Source organism: Lepus europaeus, chromosome 10 (genome assembly GCF_033115175.1).
Source record: "Lepus europaeus isolate LE1 chromosome 10, mLepTim1.pri, whole genome shotgun sequence".
In the NCBI taxonomy this organism is placed as follows: domain Eukaryota; kingdom Metazoa; phylum Chordata; class Mammalia; order Lagomorpha; family Leporidae; genus Lepus; species Lepus europaeus.
The window spans coordinates 3,968,210-3,986,541 of NC_084836.1; the positions used below are offsets into that span (position 1 = coordinate 3,968,210).

The window sequence follows — 18,332 nt, forward strand, 5'->3', positions numbered from 1 at the left end:
TCTGAGTCCATTTAATGTCAAGTTTACAAAGCATGCAACCAGGGCACGAGACGGGCTGTCCAGGGGCGCCGTCACCAGGCGGGGGGTCTCCCAGCCGCTGTCAGGGGACACGGTGGGGGGACGGGCGTGGCAAGGCCCGAGGGGCGTCTGTCCCCAGTGCACCCAGCAGCCAGGGGCTGCGCCTGCTCGCCGGCAGGCTCCCCAGGGGCGGAGTGGGCGGGGAACACAGTCTCGTAGTACTCGATGAGCAGCTCGGTGAACAGGTTGAGGGGCACGAGGGCGTTCAGGGAGGACGCCCCCTGCGACGGCCAGATCAGATTCAGCCCGAAGACGCAGGCCAGGCTGGAGCTGTTCATTCTATTGAAAAGGCTCTCCTGGGACACCTGGGAGAGGCCACACGTGGGACAAGGGCCTGGATCCCCTGCTAAACCCTAGGAGGGGCTGTGACACAGCCAGCCACTGGGTGGCGCTGTAACATGGTCAGCCGCCAGGTGGCACTGTGACTCGGTGAGCCATGGGGTGGCGCTGTGATGCGGTCAGCCACCAGGCGGTACTGTGACACGGTCAGCTGCCAGGTGGCGCTGTGATGCGGTCAGCCACCCACCCTACTCAGGCCTCAGCTTGGCCTCGACTATGTGGGGCTCTCTCTGCCTGCCTCCTGGGGTTCCCCCAACCCCACCTCCGCACCTTGTGGGGTGTCTCCAGCACAGCGGACACGAGCTGGCCAGCCCCTCTGACCTCTGCGCTATGGCCAGTGGCAGCTGTGAGGAGCCTGTGCCCCCATGGCCAACACGGTCCCCAGGGAGTGGGCGTCATCACCCCCAGGGTGCAGATGAGGGGACTGGCGCCCAGGAAGCACAGGTGCCCCGCCCCCAGCCCCGTGAGCACCCGGTCTGCTCTCTCGTTCCTGCCTCCCCACCAGGCCCGAGCCACAGAGGACTCAAATCAGCAAAGGGGACAAGATCCAGAGGGGGTCCAGCTGGGCAAAGATGACCACACCCCCCATGCCCCGCCCCGGGGAGCCGAGGGCACGCCCTGCCACCCCCACCTGCCGCCCGCCCAGGCCACAGGGTGGGGCTTCCCAGCAGTCACTGCCCGACTGGGTCTTGGATGCAGTCCCGTGTGGCAGGGGGTGGACAGGACCCCAGCCTGGGGTGCAGGGGCCGGCCGGGCCACTCACCGCATGCAGGAAGCCCATGAGGTAGCTGAGCACGGCGTAGTTGTGCCGCGGGAGGCCCTGCAGGATCTGGCGGCATCGGGTCACGCGCAGGCTGCTCTCCACGTCTGTAACGGCACGAGGCCCCTTCCTGAGCCCACGCCGCGGGCGGGGCCATCCCCGGAGGGCACAGGGGGCGGGCAGCCCCAGGATGGACCGCCCTGCACGTGGTCAGGCCCGGAGCCTCCGTGTCCGTCTGTCCACTTCGCCCCTCTTTACCATGTGCACGGTGTCTCGCTCCCCAGAACACGGGGCCCTCGCATAAATGGCCGTGGTCTGGCCCGGGGTTCCGTGGGCCAAGCCCGGCCCATCGCCTGCTGTGTCAGTCAAGCCTCACTGGAAGGCAGCCAGGGCCACGCACTGACGCTGCCTGTGGCTGCTCACGCGCTCGCCGCAGAGGCTGTGCGGCTCCGGCCCCTACGGCTGCACCTGCTGGAGCCCCAGCCCACGGATCCCAGCACCGTTCTGCTCCCAGGGAAGGAAGGGTCCCACCCACCTGTGGCTTGGGTGGGGCTGGCCCACACCCCAAGACCTCCCCGTCCCCCCATAACCACGCCCTCCATTTGAGCCCCATGTCACCTTGATACCTACCAAGTGCTCACCTTGCACCCACTCACCTGGCCACACGTGTGCTGTATCTGATGCACTTCCACCCACGCATGCACACTCCCACACCCATGCACACACACATGTGCACTCCCGCTCACACACATGCACACACACGTGCACTCCCACACATACGTGCACTCCCACACACACGTGCACTCCCGCTCACACCCATACACACACGTGAACTCCCACTCACACCCATACACACATGTACACTCCCGCTCACACCCATGAACACACACGTGCACTCCCACATACCCCCACACACGTGCACTCCCACTCACACCCATATACACATGTACACTCCCGCTCACACACTCATGCACACACAGTGCACTCTCGCACACACACCCATGCACATATGCGTGCACTCCCGCTCACACCCATGTGTGCACACACACATGTACACTCTTGTTCACACACCCATGCACTCCTGGAAAGAAGCAAGAGCGCCGGAACTGCCTCCAGGTACAGGTGTGGGGCAGACCCTCGGCTCCGTTTTCCCTGCTGCACCTGTGCCGTCTCCATGGTGATGCCTCCTCGGCCCCGCCCCGGCCCCGCCCCAGAGCACACAGGTGCCTCCCATCACTGCTCGGCACACCTGCCTGCTCCCCTCCTTCCCCTACTTCTGTAGTCAGCAGACAGCAGCGACTTCCCCTCCAGAGCTCGGGGCTGTCCCGACGCTTACCAGGAAAACAAGCGGGGCGGGCAAGCCCACTGCCCTGGGCTCGGCCTTCCCTGGACAGTCCAAGCAGGCGGGGCCACAGATGGGTACATGCACCATGGCCACCCCCAGTGCACCCACAACCACACCCGACACCACCTCGGATCCCACATACACCAGCGGGGTCCCTTCCAGGTGTGGGCTGAGGTGCTGGGAGGTGGCACAGGGAGGGGACAGAGGCGCCACCTGCCCAGCTCAACACACCCAGTTCAGACGCCCCCCCAGCCGCCTCCCCTGCCCAGCCGAGCTGCACTGGAGCCACCAGCCAAGATGACCCTTGACCCCGCCTTCCCCCCCAGGACAAGGGCTGGCTGAAGCCTACAGGAGCCAGGGACCTCAGGGCATGGTGGGGACAGGGAACAGGGACCTCAGGGCGTGGTGGGGCCAGGGACCAGGGGCCAGGAACCTCAGGGCGTGGTGGGGACAGGGAACAGGGACCTCAGGGCATGGTGGGGCCAGGGGACAGGGGCCAGGGACCTCAGGGCATGGTGGGGACAGGGAACAGGGACCTCAGTGCGTGGTGGGGCCAGGGACCAGGGGCCAGGAACCTCAGGGCGTGGTGGGGACAGGGAACAGGGACCTCAGGGCATGGTGGGGCCAGGGGCCAGGGGCCAGGAACCTCAGGGCATGGTGGGGACAGGGAACAGGGACCTCAGGGCATGGTGGGGCCAGGGAACAGGGACCTCAGTGCATGGTGGGGCCAGGGGCCAGGGGCCAGGGACCTCAGGGCGTGGTAGGGACAGCCTCAACGCTCCCTCTCCTGCCTGGCAGTGCCAGCTGGAGCGGGCTGGGACTGGGGCTGGGGCTGGGCGGGCGGCACCTCGCCAGCAGACGCCCCCCGGGGCAGGTGCATACTTGTGATGTCCAGGATCTGCTCGTAGGCCTCGAAGGTCAGCAGTGGCTGCGGCAGCTCCCGCAGGAAGGTCTTCAGGACCACGGCGGGGACGTGGACGTCCCCATAGTCGTCGAAGTTCACGGGCTTCCCTGACGCGGAACATGGAGGGGCTTCCCGTCAGGAGGGGGCCTGAGGCTGCAGCCACGCAGCCGCTGGGGAACGGGCACGCTCGCCCCGCCGCCACCTCCCTGCCATCCGCAGGACGCCCGGCTGTTGGCGTCTTGGGGGTAGGGTTTGCTCCCGACCAGAGGGGAGCTCTGGGGGCTCGGGGGGTGCAGCTGTCACGGGAGTAGGGGCTGGATGGGCGCGCGGCCCACACGGTTGACGGGGAGTGAGTGGAAACAGGGAAGTGTGTGTGAGCGCAGCCACAGCGTCCGGTGCCATCGCCCCCATCTTCAGCCGCACCAGCGCCCTCCGTACCCGCAGCTCTACACGCGGGCAGCCGTGGAGGAGCCACCTCCCACGCCACCCGTGAAACCGTGTCCTGTGTTTGGGGTGCTTATGGCTACGACCACGTGTGCCGCCGGCCGCGTGCACACTTGGGTGCAGGTGGAGACGCCCTAGAGACACAATGGACCCTACGGCCACCTGGCCCCCCGGGGCACTGGGCCAATGCCCCCCACTCCGGACCACCCTTGGGGCTCCTGGGAGGCTGCCACGGCCCTGAGCCCCACCCTGGGCTGTGCTCGCCCTGAGCACCACCCTCCCTGGGCTGTGCTCGCCCTGAGCCCCACCCCCGGGCTGTGCTCACCCTGAGCCCCCCTCCCCCCCCGGGCTGTGCTCCTCGGCCGCGCTCACCCTGGTTGTAGAGCCGCTGCACCTCACGCACCGTCTGGATGCTAGCCGACCTCCGGAAGAGACCCTCGGTGCGCAGTCCTGCAGGCAGAGGAGCCCCGGGCATCTCACGGGCCTGCACGCTTCCAGAACATTCTGCGACTTCCCCGGCCGTGGCAGCACTCCCTGCGGCTGGCAGGGAATGCGCTGGTCCCCCTCCCCGATGGTTCCCCTTAAATCTTTTCCACATCCTCAGCCCTGCCTCATTTCCCACCTCTGTGGGCACCTGCAGAGGAGCGGCGGGCGAGCAGCCCTGTGACCCCAGAGAAAGCACCCGGCCTCTCTGGCCCGCAGGATGCCCAGAGCCCCTCTCCACCCTCAGCCTGGCTGCCTCCCCTCCGTCCTCCGGAACTCAGAACAGGCCCACTTCCTCGGGGGAGCCTCTGACACCACCAGCCCCTCCCGGGAGCCCAGGTCAACCAGGGACAACTCCGTCATGTGCTCGGCACTGCACGTGCCCCGCTCTGCTTGCTTGGATACCCGAGTGTGCAGAGAGTGAATGAATGAATGAATGAATGATGCAGAGGGTGCAGGAAGAAGGCGGGTCTGCCCGGGGGAGGGGTCTCAGATCTTAAACAGGAGGAGCAGGAAGGGTGGCCACCCAGGCTGTGGGCCAGGTGCAGACGTGGCCTGTCTGCTCAGTGTCACCCTCAGGGCCGCGGGGTGTAGGGGTGTCGGAGGTGGAGCCCCACACCCACACGCCAGTGCTACCCAAGATGCGCAGGCTCAGGTTAACAAGCACAGGCCTGGGCCCCCGGCCCCCGAGTCAGGAGGGGCTTCCCAGGCTGCTCAGGAGGAAATCCGACCAACACAGGGCAGAAGGGGACAGCACGGGGTCAGCTCTCACTGCCCGCCCGGGGGAGAGTGTGGGGTCAGCTCTCACCCACCGCCTGCCCGCCCATGGGGACAGCATGGGGTCAGCTCTCACTGCCCGCCCGTGGGGACAGCGTGGGGCCAGCTCTCACCGCCTGCCTGCCCGTGGGGACAGCGTGGGGTCAGTTCTCACCACCCGCCCATGGGGACAGCGCAGGGTCAGCTCTCACCACCTGCCCGCCCGTGGGGACAGCGTGGGGTCAGCTCTCACCGCCCGCCCACCGCAGGGACAGCGCAGGGTCAGCTCTCACTGCCCACCCGTGGGGACAGCGCCCATGGGGACAGCGCGGGGTCAGTTCTCACCACCCGCCCATGGGGACAGCGCAGGGTCAGCTCTCACCGCCTGCCCGCCCGTGGGGACAGCGTGGGGTCAGCTCTCACTGCCCGCCCACCGTGGGGACAGTGTGGGGTCAGCTCTCACCGCCCGCCCACCGTGGGGACAGCGTGGGGTCAGCTCTCACCGCCCGCCCACCGTGGGGACAGCGCGGGGTCAGCTCTCACTGCCCGCCCGTGGGGACAGCGCCCATGGGGACAGCACGGGGTCAGCTCTCACTGCCTGCCTGTCCGTGGGAACAGCACGGGGTCAGCCTCTGCCCGCACCGCCCATGTTCCAGTCCAGCCAGGGTCACCGCTCGCCGAGCCTCGCACTCCTGAGCCTCCTCCCCGTCTCCTCCCCGGCCCCCGAGCGAGCGGCTCCTCAGGCACCTGTGGCTCTGAGCAGCACAGCCTGCACTGAGCCCTCCCAGGTCCCCGCTGTCACAGGACGGGGCTCCCCGGCCCCTCCCTGGCCTCCTTCTGCACCTGCTGTCCCTCACCTGGGTGGCGGGGCCCTCTCTTCTCTGCTGAGTGACCAGAGGGCAGCATTCTGAAATGGCCCCACCTTCCTAGCCCGGCCTGGCCGTGCCGCACCTCTGCCCTGTGACGCTGGGGGTGATGCGCTTGTGCTGCCATCAGGCTAGGCTGGCGGCCCAGGCCAGCAGCGCGGGGACCTCGCCCGCGTGCCAGGGCTCGGGTCTCCCTTGGCGCTGGGGCACCTGCACTGCCGCAGGTACGAGGACAATGTGATGCAGAAAACCTCTCGGTGCCAGGCCACGGCTCCCGGCGGGCCGGGGAAGCGTGTGTGGTCACCACGGCGACCAGCACCGGGCCCAGAGTGGCCGCACTCACACAGGGATGGAGGCATTTCAAAAAGCTGCGGAAAACAGGACTAAAAGATAAGCTTATTTTGATGCCAAACGTCCATTCATCCAAGGGTTCTTCAAAAAGATCGTGGGAAACATGAATTATGGAAAAAAAAAAAAAGCCCAGCCATGGTGCAGCCCAGCCACGCGTCTCACTTCCGGTCTGAAGTCCACACGCGTGCTCTGCAGTGTCCCGGCTGGGGCAGCCTGGCGCTGCTCGCAGCCTGTACCACGGTGCCACGGCCCCCGCCCGGCTGCTCCACGGCAACCACCTCCCCCCACGCACCTTCCCCGGCACCTGCGTTTGGCCTCAGAGTCTTGGCGGGGGCCACAGGCTCCCCCAGCCCCCGCGACGGCGTCTACAAACCAAGGCCACCTCTTGGGGGCTCCGTGCACAGCTCGTGCAGGCCTCACTGCTGACCCCTTGGGACGGAAGCAGGAATGGGGCACAGAGAGGGGAAGGTGCCGGCCCTGGCCACACAGCCGATGCATAGCGAGGCCAGGGTTCAAAGCCGGACCTGGAGCCCAGACCTCACGGCGGGAGCTGCCCGCCTCCCCAGGGCGGCTTCCAGCTCCTCCACCTCCCGCAGGCGGCGGTGGGCGGCGGCTGCCTCTCACCTTTCTCCCTCAGGTACGTCACCGTGAACCTCAGCACCGGCGGGATGAGGTCGCCGTGGTTCTTGTCTCTGAGGCTGAGAAGAGAGCAGAGAGAGCAGCAATGTTTACCCGGCAGTGTTGTCCTGTCCCAGAGCCGGGATGTCTGGAGCCACACGACAGACATGGCAGGTCAGCCTCCAAGGAGGCCATCAGAAGGCCAGGGCCCCCGACGCCAGCCCGGGGCGGGGACACGGCAGAGCGGCCGCTTTTTCCTCCCGTGCCCTCGACGCCAGCCCGGGCTGGGACACGGTGGAGCGGCCGCTTCTTCCTCCCACGCCCCCGACATCAGCACGGGGCAGAGCCAGGGGGCGGGGACACAGTCCCATGACATTAAGTTCTTCCTCCCACGCCCTCCCTTCCTGGGGGCAGTCACCGCCCTGTCCCTGACTCTGGGCTCCGGGCAGACAGCAGAGATGAAGTGGCCACGTCCCGGAGCCGTGGAGCCGGGCTTGGTGGCTCTCGTTCCGCCCTCCACCCTGACAACCACACGTCCCACGCCCAGCCTGGGGTCCCACAGGACACCCGACGCGGGCTGAGCCTGTGCACCTCGCGAGACCGAGCGGGCAATGAGCGCCGCTGCCGTAACCCCTCGTGGGGGCTGCTTGTTCGGCAGGGAGCGAGCGAGAGCTGCCGGACGCACAGTCCCCCAGCGAGGCTGCCCTGAGCAGGACGTCCGACCTAGAGGACACCAGGACCCATGGGGCAGGTGGCAGGACGGGAGGTGGCGCCTGTTTCCAGACTTGGAGGCGCTGTTCTCAGAGCGGCCGGAGCTCAGGCGAGGAAGTGGAGGCACGGAGAGGCGAGGCCGGGTCCCACCGTGCACGGCGGCCGCCGGGTGAGCCCTGGAATGCAGCCTCCTAACCCCGGGTCCAGGCCACTGCGCAGACCGAAGTCACACACAGTAGAACCCCGCAGCACACCGGGGCCATCCTCCACCACCAAGAACTCGGCCGAGAGCTGGGCACGGGGCAGGCGATGAGCCCCGGCCTCACACCCGGGGTCAGAGGTCGCGTGATGGGCACGTGGCAGGAGGCTCTGGGCACCGGTCCCTTCCCCACTGCGCCCGGAGGGTACCGGGAACACATGGCAGTGTCTCGGCCCCTCCTACCAAGCCCCCACCAGCTGGCCACCACGAGTGACCTCTGCCAACGCCACCCGGAGCAGACCTGGCTGTTGTGGGCCAATGGAAGGAAGATCTCTCCCTCTCTCTCCCTCTCTCTCTCTCCCTCTCTCTGTTACGTCTTTCAAACAGACAAACAAACATTTAAAACAAAACAAAAAAACCTGAGGCTCAGAGAAGCAAATTATCTTCATTGACATCACAGAAACACGCCTGGCTGGGCTGACGCTGGGGGCAGGAGCCGCCACGGCCACGGCACAGAGGGTGGCCCTGTGGCCGTCACCCTCGGTTCCTGTTTCCCATGGCAACAGCGGTGCTGGGTGACCGTGGTGGTTCCCACCTCCCGCCTTGGTGAGAGGGTCGGGCTGCAGCCCAGGGAAGGACCAGGATTCGAAACTCCAACTTCCCCACTGTAACGTTGAGGACCTAAGCTGAATGGCCACAGGCGGAGACCCTCCCCAAAGCGGTCTCCACCAGATGCGCCGGGCACTGAGACACCGACCACGTCAACAGCAACTCAGGAGCTCATGTCGGACAAGACGGGCTTAGGACAGAACTCACGGCCCGTGACGAGGGGCAGAGAGGGCCCCCCACCGAGGAAATGCCAGAATCACAGACACTTCTTCTCCTAAAACCGGAGCCCCCACCCGAGACGCAAAAGCAGACAGGGCCGAACGGAGAAACACACACTGGACAGCGATGGTCCGGGAGCTCAGCCGCCCGCTTCAATGAGGAACGAACAGCAAAGACACGGCGACCGATCCACGCTCACCCCGGAGCCCATGGCGCCCACGGCACCCACGGCAGGGCAGGCGCTCTTCCCACGTCCCCCGGGCTCGAGAGCTCGCAACCAGTCCATGAACCCCGCAGGCAGCCGATCACACAGCTCTCCAACCCAACACACAGAACGAGGTACCACGGCAGACGCGGAACCTTCCCTGCAGGCCGCTGAATGCCAAGGAGCGGGGAAAACCCACAGAGGAGGTCGGAGTATGGGGTGTGTTGAGACGGGAGCACAGTACCCTTGTTCCTGCTCCCCACACCCACAGACAACCACGGACCAGAGACATCTGGGGAGAAGCAGTCACCCGCGCTGAACCCGCACACCTGCTCTGGTCGGTCCTGGTCATGACTCCCCACCCACCTCAAGTAGCGCCTCAGCGTGCTGGATCTGACACGCCTTCTGGAGGTGACGCACCGTGTGCGGGAGGTCGTGTGCAGGCCCACGCACGCACGAGGGCACTTGTGTCAGAGACCTGGGCATTGGGGGCTCTGGTGTCCACAGGGGGTCATGGAGTCCGTCACTGTGGACACCAGGGACGGCTGTGCACTCACAGGCAAAGGACGTATGTAAAGCAAAGCTTAGAATTCATAGCTGTTGAGGCCAGCTCTGTGGCACAGCGGGCAAAACCACCCCCTGCAGTTCCGGCATCCCATATGGGCACCGGCTCGAGTCCCGGCTGCTCCACTTCCGATCCAGCTCCCTGCTAATGTGCCTGGGAAGGCAGCAGAAGATGGTCTGGGCGTTTGAGATCCTGCACCCACATAGAAGACCTGGAGGAAGCTCCTGGCTCCTGGCTTCAGCCTGGCCCAGCCCCTGGCCATCACAGGCACTGGGGAGTGAACCAGCGATGTGAGCTCTGTCCGTCCGTCTCTGCTTCTCCATCTCTCACATAAATGAAAAATTTTTAAAAAATTAAGAGACTCACATGAACAGAAAGCCATCTCACATTCAGGAGTAGGAAGAATTCGTGTTCAAACGAGGACTCCGGGGGCAGCGGGCGCCCTGTGGAAGTCCCAGCCGACTCTGAGGTCCGTGGGGAAGTCCAGGGCACAGGGAACGGCAACTCCGGCAAGAACAAAGCCGGAGGACACCCCTTCCTGATGTCTGAACACTCTTCATGGCCAGACAGCACGGTCGTGTGGCGCAGACCCGCGGACGGACGGGAGGGAACCCGGGAGCCCGGCCACCAGCCCTCCTGCTCTGTCACCTGGCTCTGGCCGAGGCTGCCCTGGGCCTCCCACCTCCCCGGGGAGAGAGGAGTCTTTCCAGCAGAGGGCGCCAGAGCCACAAAGGCGCAGAAAACCTCACAACCTCACAGACACCTGCTCAGCACCGAGCCTGGGCTGGGTGTGTGCGTCACACATCACCCAGGGAAGCCTCCCAGAGGAGGGGGCGAGGCAGGAGGAAGGCCAGCAGGTGCACGGGGCAGCAGGGAGCGGCTCTGTTGTCCACGCCCCTTCCTGGGAGCCCCTGTGGTCCTGCAGGATGAGGGGGGCCGGGGCTCCGTCCAGTTACAGTGAAAGAAAAACTGGGATGAGAAATGAAGCTCACTCACTGGCGGGCTCACTCCTCCCCGGCCCCCAGCCCTGGCCGCCCTGGGATCCTAAACTCACAGGGCCACAGCTGGCCCTGGAACGGTGACGTCCCAGGAAGGGCGAGTGACAAGCCCCCTCCTGCCCGGCCAACCCGCGCCTCCTCGCACCTCAACACCTCGCAAAGCGCTTCCAGGTCACCACGGCCCCCAGTGCCCAGGAACCGGATCACCAGCACCGTGCGAGCTGCTCTCCAGGAGTCCCCGTCACCCCCCAGGCCTCAGAGCTCCAGAACGTTCTGTCAACCACACCCAAATGCCTGGGGGGGACCTCAACCGCCGCCACCACCACGGCAGTGGACACGGGCGTGCTCGCCGCGGCGGCCTGCGCACTGCAAGGCTGCGACAGGGGAGGCCCTGCTGGCAGTCGGGCGTCAGGGCAAGCTTCCCAGAGGAGGTGCCCTGGGACCAGTGTTAGGAGATGGACGAAGCTGGCCTGGCGAGGCGGGGGATGGGTGGTGGTGCAGACTCACTGAGGAGTAAGATCGACAAATGCCACGCCGTTTCACCAGGGAGGAGAAGCGGGTGGCGGGGCGAGATCTGGGCACTGCGGTAACCACAGCCCTCACCTCTGCACCGAGCCCAGCGGAAGTCCGGCCGTGCTCCCGCTCTGTGTCCAGCACAGGTGCCGGCAGGGCGCACGATGGCCACTCAGGGGGCAGAGTTCCGGCTCTGTCCCAACCAAGCGCCCACATCTACCGCCAGCCTCCGGATGACACGCCCACGGCGGCTGCTATTTCATTGGCCACAGCCAGTCACGTGACCGCCCCTTTACTCCCAGCATCGGGCCTGGGCCGGGGGCTGGGGCAGGGGCCCAGGTGCTCCCTGCCCTGCCCAGCACCGAGCCCTCCCCACAGACGCACGGTGGCCAGGCTCGGCCTCGGTCGGGGACAGCGTCCCCGTGCCGGCAGTGTCCCTCGGCTCCCCACGCTCACTTACTATTGCAGACTGACCCCGAACTGCTGCGTGGGCAGGGGCGGCCGGGGCGGCGGCGTCTTGGCCGGAGGCGGCGGCTGGCCCTTGTGCAGGCTCCGGAGCTGCTGGTCGTACCTGCGGAGTGGGGATGCACGGCTGCCATGTGGCGGGACCCTGGGCTCCTCGATACCGGAGGACGGTCACAGGCACACACGTGTACGCACACATGTCAACCCCCTAGCAGTCATGGCCTCCCCGCCGCGAGCAGCCCCCGAGAGGCGCCCCTGCCCCACACCGTGGCCACCAGGGGCCCCAGGACAGCCAGCGCCCGTGGCCAGGTGAGGAACCACCGGTCCAGCCGCGGCCTCCACCCTCACACCCTGGGGCTCCGCGGCTCGAGTCGCCCACGGTGCACACGTGTGGATGCCGCCAACTCCACACCACGCCTGGGCAGGGCGCTCCGGCCGGGGCAGGGCTTGGCCGAGACTCACCGCACGACCTCCGGGGGCACGGGCAGCTGGTCGGACGGCAGGTGCTCGTGCAGCTCACTCAGGTAGTTGAAATACGTGACCTTTTCCCCAAACTTGTGGCTGAGAGAACAGAAGGAAGAGGCTGGAAACCAGCAGGGGCCGCGGGCAGGCTGGGGGCCTGCGGTGGGAGGGGGCACCACGCGGACTTCCAGGGCAGGAGCACCCGGGACAGCTCAGGGGGTGCTGCTGGACCAGGGTGCCCAGGCTTTCGGGGGCCCGGGGGTGGGGGCGACTTCCCGCCCGGCTGTCCCCTCTCTGCTCCTCCCTGAGCCCCCTGGAGGCAGAGGACCTGCCAGGCCAGACAGGCCCTGGGCGAGTCCTGCGGCCCCACCATCGCCCTCGGGGGCCTCCCTGCTCCTGGCCCCTCTGAGAAGGGGCCTCTCCCCTGAAGTGAGGCGGGAGGCAGAGCCGGGCTCTGTGCCCACCAGGCCCCAGCCGGAGCCCTGGCTGCGCCCGTGCCTGCGCCCGTGGCTGCGCCCGTGGCTGCTGTGGTTCCCGTGGAGGCCGGCAGCGGGCGTGAGCAGCCCCTCTGCACCCGGGCTGCGGCCCCAGCTCCTCAGCCATCCAGGGTTTCGTTTGCCACAAATGTTATCATCCTGGTCTTATTTTTCAGAACAATGTTCTTTCCTTACGGTAGCTGTTTAGGGTACACAACTAAGACTGTGGGTAAAGATTTACAGTAGGGGCCAGTGCTGAGGTGAAGCCGCCGCCTGCAGTGCCGGCATTCCCTATGGGCGCCGTTCAGGTCCCGGCTGCTCCACCTCCGATCCGGCTCTCTGCTGTGGCCTGGGGAAGCAGTGGAGGATGGCCCACGTCCCTGGGCCCCTGCACCCACGTGGGAGACCCGAATGGAGCTCCTGGCTCCTGGCTCCAGACCGGCCCAGCTCCAGCTGTTGAGGGCATTTGGGGAGTGGACCAGTGGATGGAGACCCCCCTCCCTCCCTCCCTCCCTCCCTCTTTCTCTCTCTCTCTCTCTCTCCCCCTTCTGTCTGTAACTCTGCCTCTCAAATAAATAGATAAATCTTTTTTAAAAAACCTGGAATCCCGCCTTCCGCCAAGCGTGTATCTGGCCCAGCGCGGGGGGTGTGGGGGGGGCTGGCCACTTTAAGACCAGCAGTGCACGAAGCCCCAGCCGGGGCCGCTCCACGGGGGCCTCAGGGCTGCAGTTCAGTCTCTGCGACGGTGGCCAGGCAGCTGGGGACGCACACGCAGGCTCACGTGTGCACACACGTGCTGCGCTGACGGGCACGTACACAGGTGTGCACTCACACGTGTGCTCACTCCTGCACACGGGCACATCTACGCCATGCTGACTCACAGGCACACACACGCACGCACACATGAACATGTGCCCACTCACGTGCCACACTCATAGGCAAGCACATCCACGCACACACACTTACACACACGCTCACACACATGTACATACATGCACACGCACACCCACACATGCTCACACACGTGCTCACACTCACACACGCACATCCACACTCTCACACATGTACACACATGTACATGCACATCCACGCACACACACATACACACATCCACACACACACACGCTCACACACACGCTCACACATGCACACGCGCACACACACTCACACTCCTTGCTCCCCCCAAGGCTGCAGGTTCAGGAAGGAACATGTGTCAGCAACACTGCCCGAACCACTGCAGGCGGTGCAACCAGCAAAGACAGGTGAGCAGGGGTGAGGAGGAGGTGGGGAGGGGTGAGGAGGGGTGAGGAGGAGGTGAGGAGGGGTGAGGAGGGGTGAGGAGGGGTGAGGAGGAGGTGGGGAGGGGTGAGGAGGGTAAGGAGGAGGTGGGGAGGGGTGAGGAGGGGTGAGGAGGAGGTGGGGAGGGGTGAGGAGGGGTGAGGAGGAGGTGAGGAGGGGTGAGGAGGGGTGAGGAGGAGGTGGGGAGGGGTGGAGGAGGGGTAAGGAGGAGGTGGGGAGGGGGTAAGGGAGGGGGTGAGGAGGAGGTGAGGAGGGAGGGTGAGGAGGTGAGGGGGGGAGGGGTGAGGAGGGTGAGGAGGGGTAAGAGGGTGAGGAGGGGGTGAGGAGGTGAGGAGGAGGTGAGGAGGTGAGGAGGGGTGAGGGAGGGTGAGGAGGGGTAAGAGGTGAGGAGGGGTGAGGAGGTGAGGAGGAGGTGAGGAGGTGAGGAGGGGTGAGGAGGGGTGAGGAGGGGTGAGGAAGTGAGGAGGTGAGGAGGGGTGAGGAGGGGGTAAGAGGGTGAGGAGGAGGTGAGGAGGGGTGAGGAGGAGGTGAGGAGGGGTGAGGAGGGGTGAGGAGGTGAGGAGGGGTAGAGGGTGAGGAGGGGGTGAGGAGGGGTGAGGAGGGGTAGGAGGGGGTAGGAGGGTGAGGAGGGGTGAGGAGGGGTAAGAGGTGAGGAGGGTGAGAGGGTGTGAGGAGGGGTAAGAGGGTGAGGAGGGTGAGGAGGGGTGAGGAGGGTGGGAGGAGGTGAGGAGGTGTGGAGGGGTGAGGAGGGGTAAGAGGGTGAGGAGGAGGTGAGGAGGGGTGAGGGAGAAGGTGAGGAGGGGTGAGGAGGGGTGAGGAGGAGGTGAGGAGGGGTAAGAGGGTGAGGAGGGGTGAGGAGGGGTGAGGGAGGGGGTAGGAGGGGTGAGGAGGGGTGAGGAGGTGAGGAGGAGGTGAGAGGGGAGGGAGGGGTGAGGAGGAGGTGAGGAGGGGTGAGGAGGTGAGAAGGGGTAAGAGGATGAGGAGGGGTGAGGAGGGTGTGAGGAGGGGGGTGAGGAGGTGAGGAGGGGTGAGGAGAGGGTGAGGAGGAGGCGAGGAGGTGAGGAGAGGGTGAGGAGTGGTGAGGAGGAGGCGAGGAGGTGAGGAGAGGTGAGGAGGAGGTGAAGAGGGGTGAGGAGGTGAGGAGGGGTAAGGAGGAGGTGAGGAGGGGTGAGGAGGAGGTGAGGAGGGGTAAAAGGATGAGGAGGGGTGAGGAGGGGTGAGGAGGGGTAGGAGGGTGAGGCGGGGCGAGACAACAGCGCCTCCCGTCTGAGTGCTTCCAGCACAACCACACTGGGGTTTAGAACACGCAGCGCAAACCCCCGCGGAGTCACGGGGCCCTGGAACGGGCCCGGGCCAGCCTGCGCCGCCTGAGCAGGGACGTCACCCGGAGCCAGCGTGGACGAAGCCCCCACCCCCGCGAGCCCGGCCCACCTGATGAGGGGCTTGAAGATGCTCCACAGCGCCTTGATGAAGCTGGTGGGGTGCACCACGTAGAGCGCCTTCAGGTTCTTCCTGTACCTGCACACCAGAGGCGAGAGGACTCCGGTGTGCAGCCAGGACGCGGGCACCGACACCGGTGTGCGTGTGCATGCTCACACCTGCGCACCCTCACTCGGCCCTCCCGAGCGGCCTGGGGGCCGTCACACCTGCTGTCAGATCTGTGTCCCTGAAACCCCACTCCGGTGACAGCAGCGGCGTGCGGCCGCCCCGTGGGCGGGTTTGAACAGGAATGGCTGCTGCAGGGCACCAATGGACGGCTCTGCCCTGCAAGGCTAGCGTCTCAGGAATCGGCAAAGGCGGCGGGGTGTCCCCGAGAAGAGCTGGTGAAGGACCTCAGTGCGGGGGGGGGGGGGGGCTGGCAGGATGAGGGGGTGTCCAGGAGCCTACAGTGCAGCTGCCGCGAGCCCACCCTTCCAGGGCCGTGGGTCTCCTCGGGTGCCCCCTACGGCAGGGGAGCGCTCCAGGAAGCGGGCGGTGAGCACTGTGTGTGAACAGGTGCAGCCGCAAAAGGTGGGGCCTGGGGTGGGCATGTGGCCGAGTGGTGGCAACAGGGCTGTGATGTCCACACCCCACAGAGGAGTGCCTGGGGCTGAGTCCTGCCTCTGCCTCTGCCCCCAGCTCCCTGCTAACGTACAGGCTGGCAGGCAGCAGGCAATGGCTCAGGCCCTGGGGTCCCTGCCGCCCACGTGTCCTGGCATCGGCCGGGCCCAGCACTGGCTGTTGCAGACCTCCGGGGAGTGAACCAGTGATAGAATTTCTGTCTCCTCTTTCAAATAACAGGTGAAAATCAACAGTTGAAATTCTTTTAAAAAAGGAGACGGAGTAGCCTGGCAGAGTGTTCTGGAGAGGAGGAGCCGACAGCAGAGGCTGTGTGGCAAGAGAGCTCTCGGGAAAGAAGCTGCCGGCTCCAGACCACAGGCACGTGGTGTGGTGTGGAGGGCGGGGCCTGCCTTGCACACACTGGCTATTGCTTGCTCCCAGTGGGCGAGGGGGGACTACCCCGTGGGACCGCCCGCCTCACCACCACCAGGCGGCCACCTGTGTGCTGCAGGCAGGGAGGGGCTCTGGGCAAGGGGTTTGTGGCCTAATCCTTTGTCAGCAGCAGTTCAAGTTCACTGGACCAGGGGTTGGCACCTGGGGCAGTGGGGGGAGGGGGCACAGGCCAGATCTACCTGCTGCCCGAATCGCACAGCTCACGAGCCAAACAGGTTTTGTACTTTTAAGTGTTAAAAAAAATCAGCAGAGCTGTAATTCTTGGCTCATGAAAAGGCCTTGAAATTCACAGCTCAGCGTCCACGCAAAGGTCCACGGCGTGCGTGTGTGTGTGTGTGCGTTGCCCACGGCTGCCCTGACCCAGCCAGAGGCCAGTCCTGGGGACAGGGAGGGGCGGCCCTGAACGCTGAGGGTGCTGGCCCCTGTCCTGGGTGCCACAGCTGGACACGGCCCCGGTCTGACGCCACACGGGACCCCCGCCACCCCTGCCTGCTCCCCAGCACCCATCTCGCCCGCTCCCCACTGTGACCCCCTGCCTGCCCCCCGGGAGGCTCGAGGCACGCACTTCCTGTCGAACTCCTTGTAGGCGCTCTGGAGCCAGCTGAGGGATGGCTTGTTCTGGCTGTTGAGGCCGTAGTGGAAGTAGACGATGGTGTAGTCACTCTCCACGTACTGGTCCAGCGTGAACTTGAGGTATCTGGACACGGAACACAAGGGCCGAGCGTGAGAAGCACCTGTGTGTGGTGGAAACCAAGCACGGGAGCTGTGGTCGCCCAGCCGGGGGTCACGTACTGGTCTGGCGTGTTCTTGAGCTGTCTGGGCCAGGCCGGACACCCAGCTGCGGGGGCCATGATCCCCCCGCCTCGGTGTGGGGCTGCCTGAGCTATCATCAGCTCTAATTAATCCACCCACAAGGGCCCTCTGGCTACGAGCAGGCACAGGGACGGCCCCGCCCCGCCCCGGGAGACACCTCCAGCAGCCGCCGCCCACTGCAGGTGCGCACCTGCCTTTCCTGGCTGGACGCCTGGGTCCCCGCGGGCACCTACTGAATTCTCCCAGCGACCCAGCACGGGGAGTGTGGCTCCCACAGTGGATCAGTCAGGGGCAGAACTGGATCCGAACGGAGCAGCTGGGCTCCCGAGTCCACACCGCCCTGCCCCTGCCCGTGCTGCCATCCACACGGGTGCCCAGCCTGCTAAACGCCTGCTCTGACAGATAAACACCAGGGGGTCCCCCTCCCACGGTTCTGAGCTCAGCCTGCCCTCAGCCACGGTGCACTGCAGTGCCGGGACACGTCACCGGGCAGAAGTCCCAGAGAGCACCCAGAGTGGGACCTCCGACGGCACGGAAGGGGCCGGAGCACTGAGGACCTGGGTCATGGCTGGGGGCGGCGCTGGTGCAGTCCTCAAGGGGGAAGGCGGGGAGTGGTCTCGCTGTCCAGCCAAGTGGGAGGTGGCCCAGGCGAGCAGGTGCCTCTTGGCCACCTGGGGCTATGCTCCCTGTCCCGGCCCCACTGGGCTCCAAGACTCGGGCTTAATCCCCCCACCTCCAGCCCAGGAGCTCACACCTGGCGGGGGTGTGGCCGAGCACATGGATGGTTGGGGGCAGGGGGATGAGGTGCTTGTCTTAACAGACAGGAAGAGGAGGTAGAGCCAGAGCTCTTCCTGTGCGGGACAAAGAGCCCACACGGCCAGTGGCTGACGTCCTCACGAGAGGAGATGCAGGGCCGGTTAAGCCAGCTTGGGACGCCGGCGCCAGTGAGAGAACAGGTAGGGTCCTGGCTGCTCTGCTTCCGATGCAGCTCCCTGCTACTGCTCCTGGGAAGGCAGCCGAGGGTGGCCCAAGTGCCGGGGCCCCTGCCCCCACGGGGAGACCCTCCTGGCTTTGGCTCGGCCCAGTCCCTGCTGTTGCAGCCATTCGAGGCGTGAACCAGCAGATGGAAGATCTCTCTCTCTCTCTTTCTCTTCCTGTCACTCTGCCTCTCAAATAAATACAAACAAATCTTAATTCTAATGAGAAAGGCAAAGGAAAGGGGGCCAAGGAAAGAGGCAGAGGGGGCCATGAGGCCACCAGGACAGAGGAGGCAGACAGGACCCCCCCCCCCAGGCCTCAGAGGTGACACAGCCCAGCCGCCACCTCACAGTCCCAGAGGTCGTCTGCGGCCACCCCACAGC

The 18,332-nt window shown here is 65.9% G+C and overlaps 1 protein-coding gene across 3 annotated transcripts in view; it reads right to left on the bottom strand.

Moving 5' to 3' along the window:
• ARHGAP8 (Rho GTPase activating protein 8) overlaps positions 1-18,332 on the bottom strand; it is a 34,909-nt gene continuing 16,577 nt past the window's right edge. For all 3 annotated transcript variants that reach the window (XM_062202709.1, XM_062202710.1, XM_062202711.1), the window contains exons 5-13: positions 16,724-16,855; positions 15,097-15,183; positions 11,891-11,989; positions 11,424-11,534; positions 6,951-7,024; positions 4,243-4,320; positions 3,405-3,533; positions 1,181-1,284; positions 1-383 (exon numbers count right to left, since the gene is read on the bottom strand). In XM_062202709.1, coding sequence (XP_062058693.1) covers positions 72-383; positions 1,181-1,284; positions 3,405-3,533; positions 4,243-4,320; positions 6,951-7,024; positions 11,424-11,534; positions 11,891-11,989; positions 15,097-15,183; positions 16,724-16,855 — 1,126 coding nt within the window. In that variant the 3' untranslated portion in view covers positions 1-71. The remainder of the gene's footprint in view (positions 384-1,180; positions 1,285-3,404; positions 3,534-4,242; positions 4,321-6,950; positions 7,025-11,423; positions 11,535-11,890; positions 11,990-15,096; positions 15,184-16,723; positions 16,856-18,332) is intronic.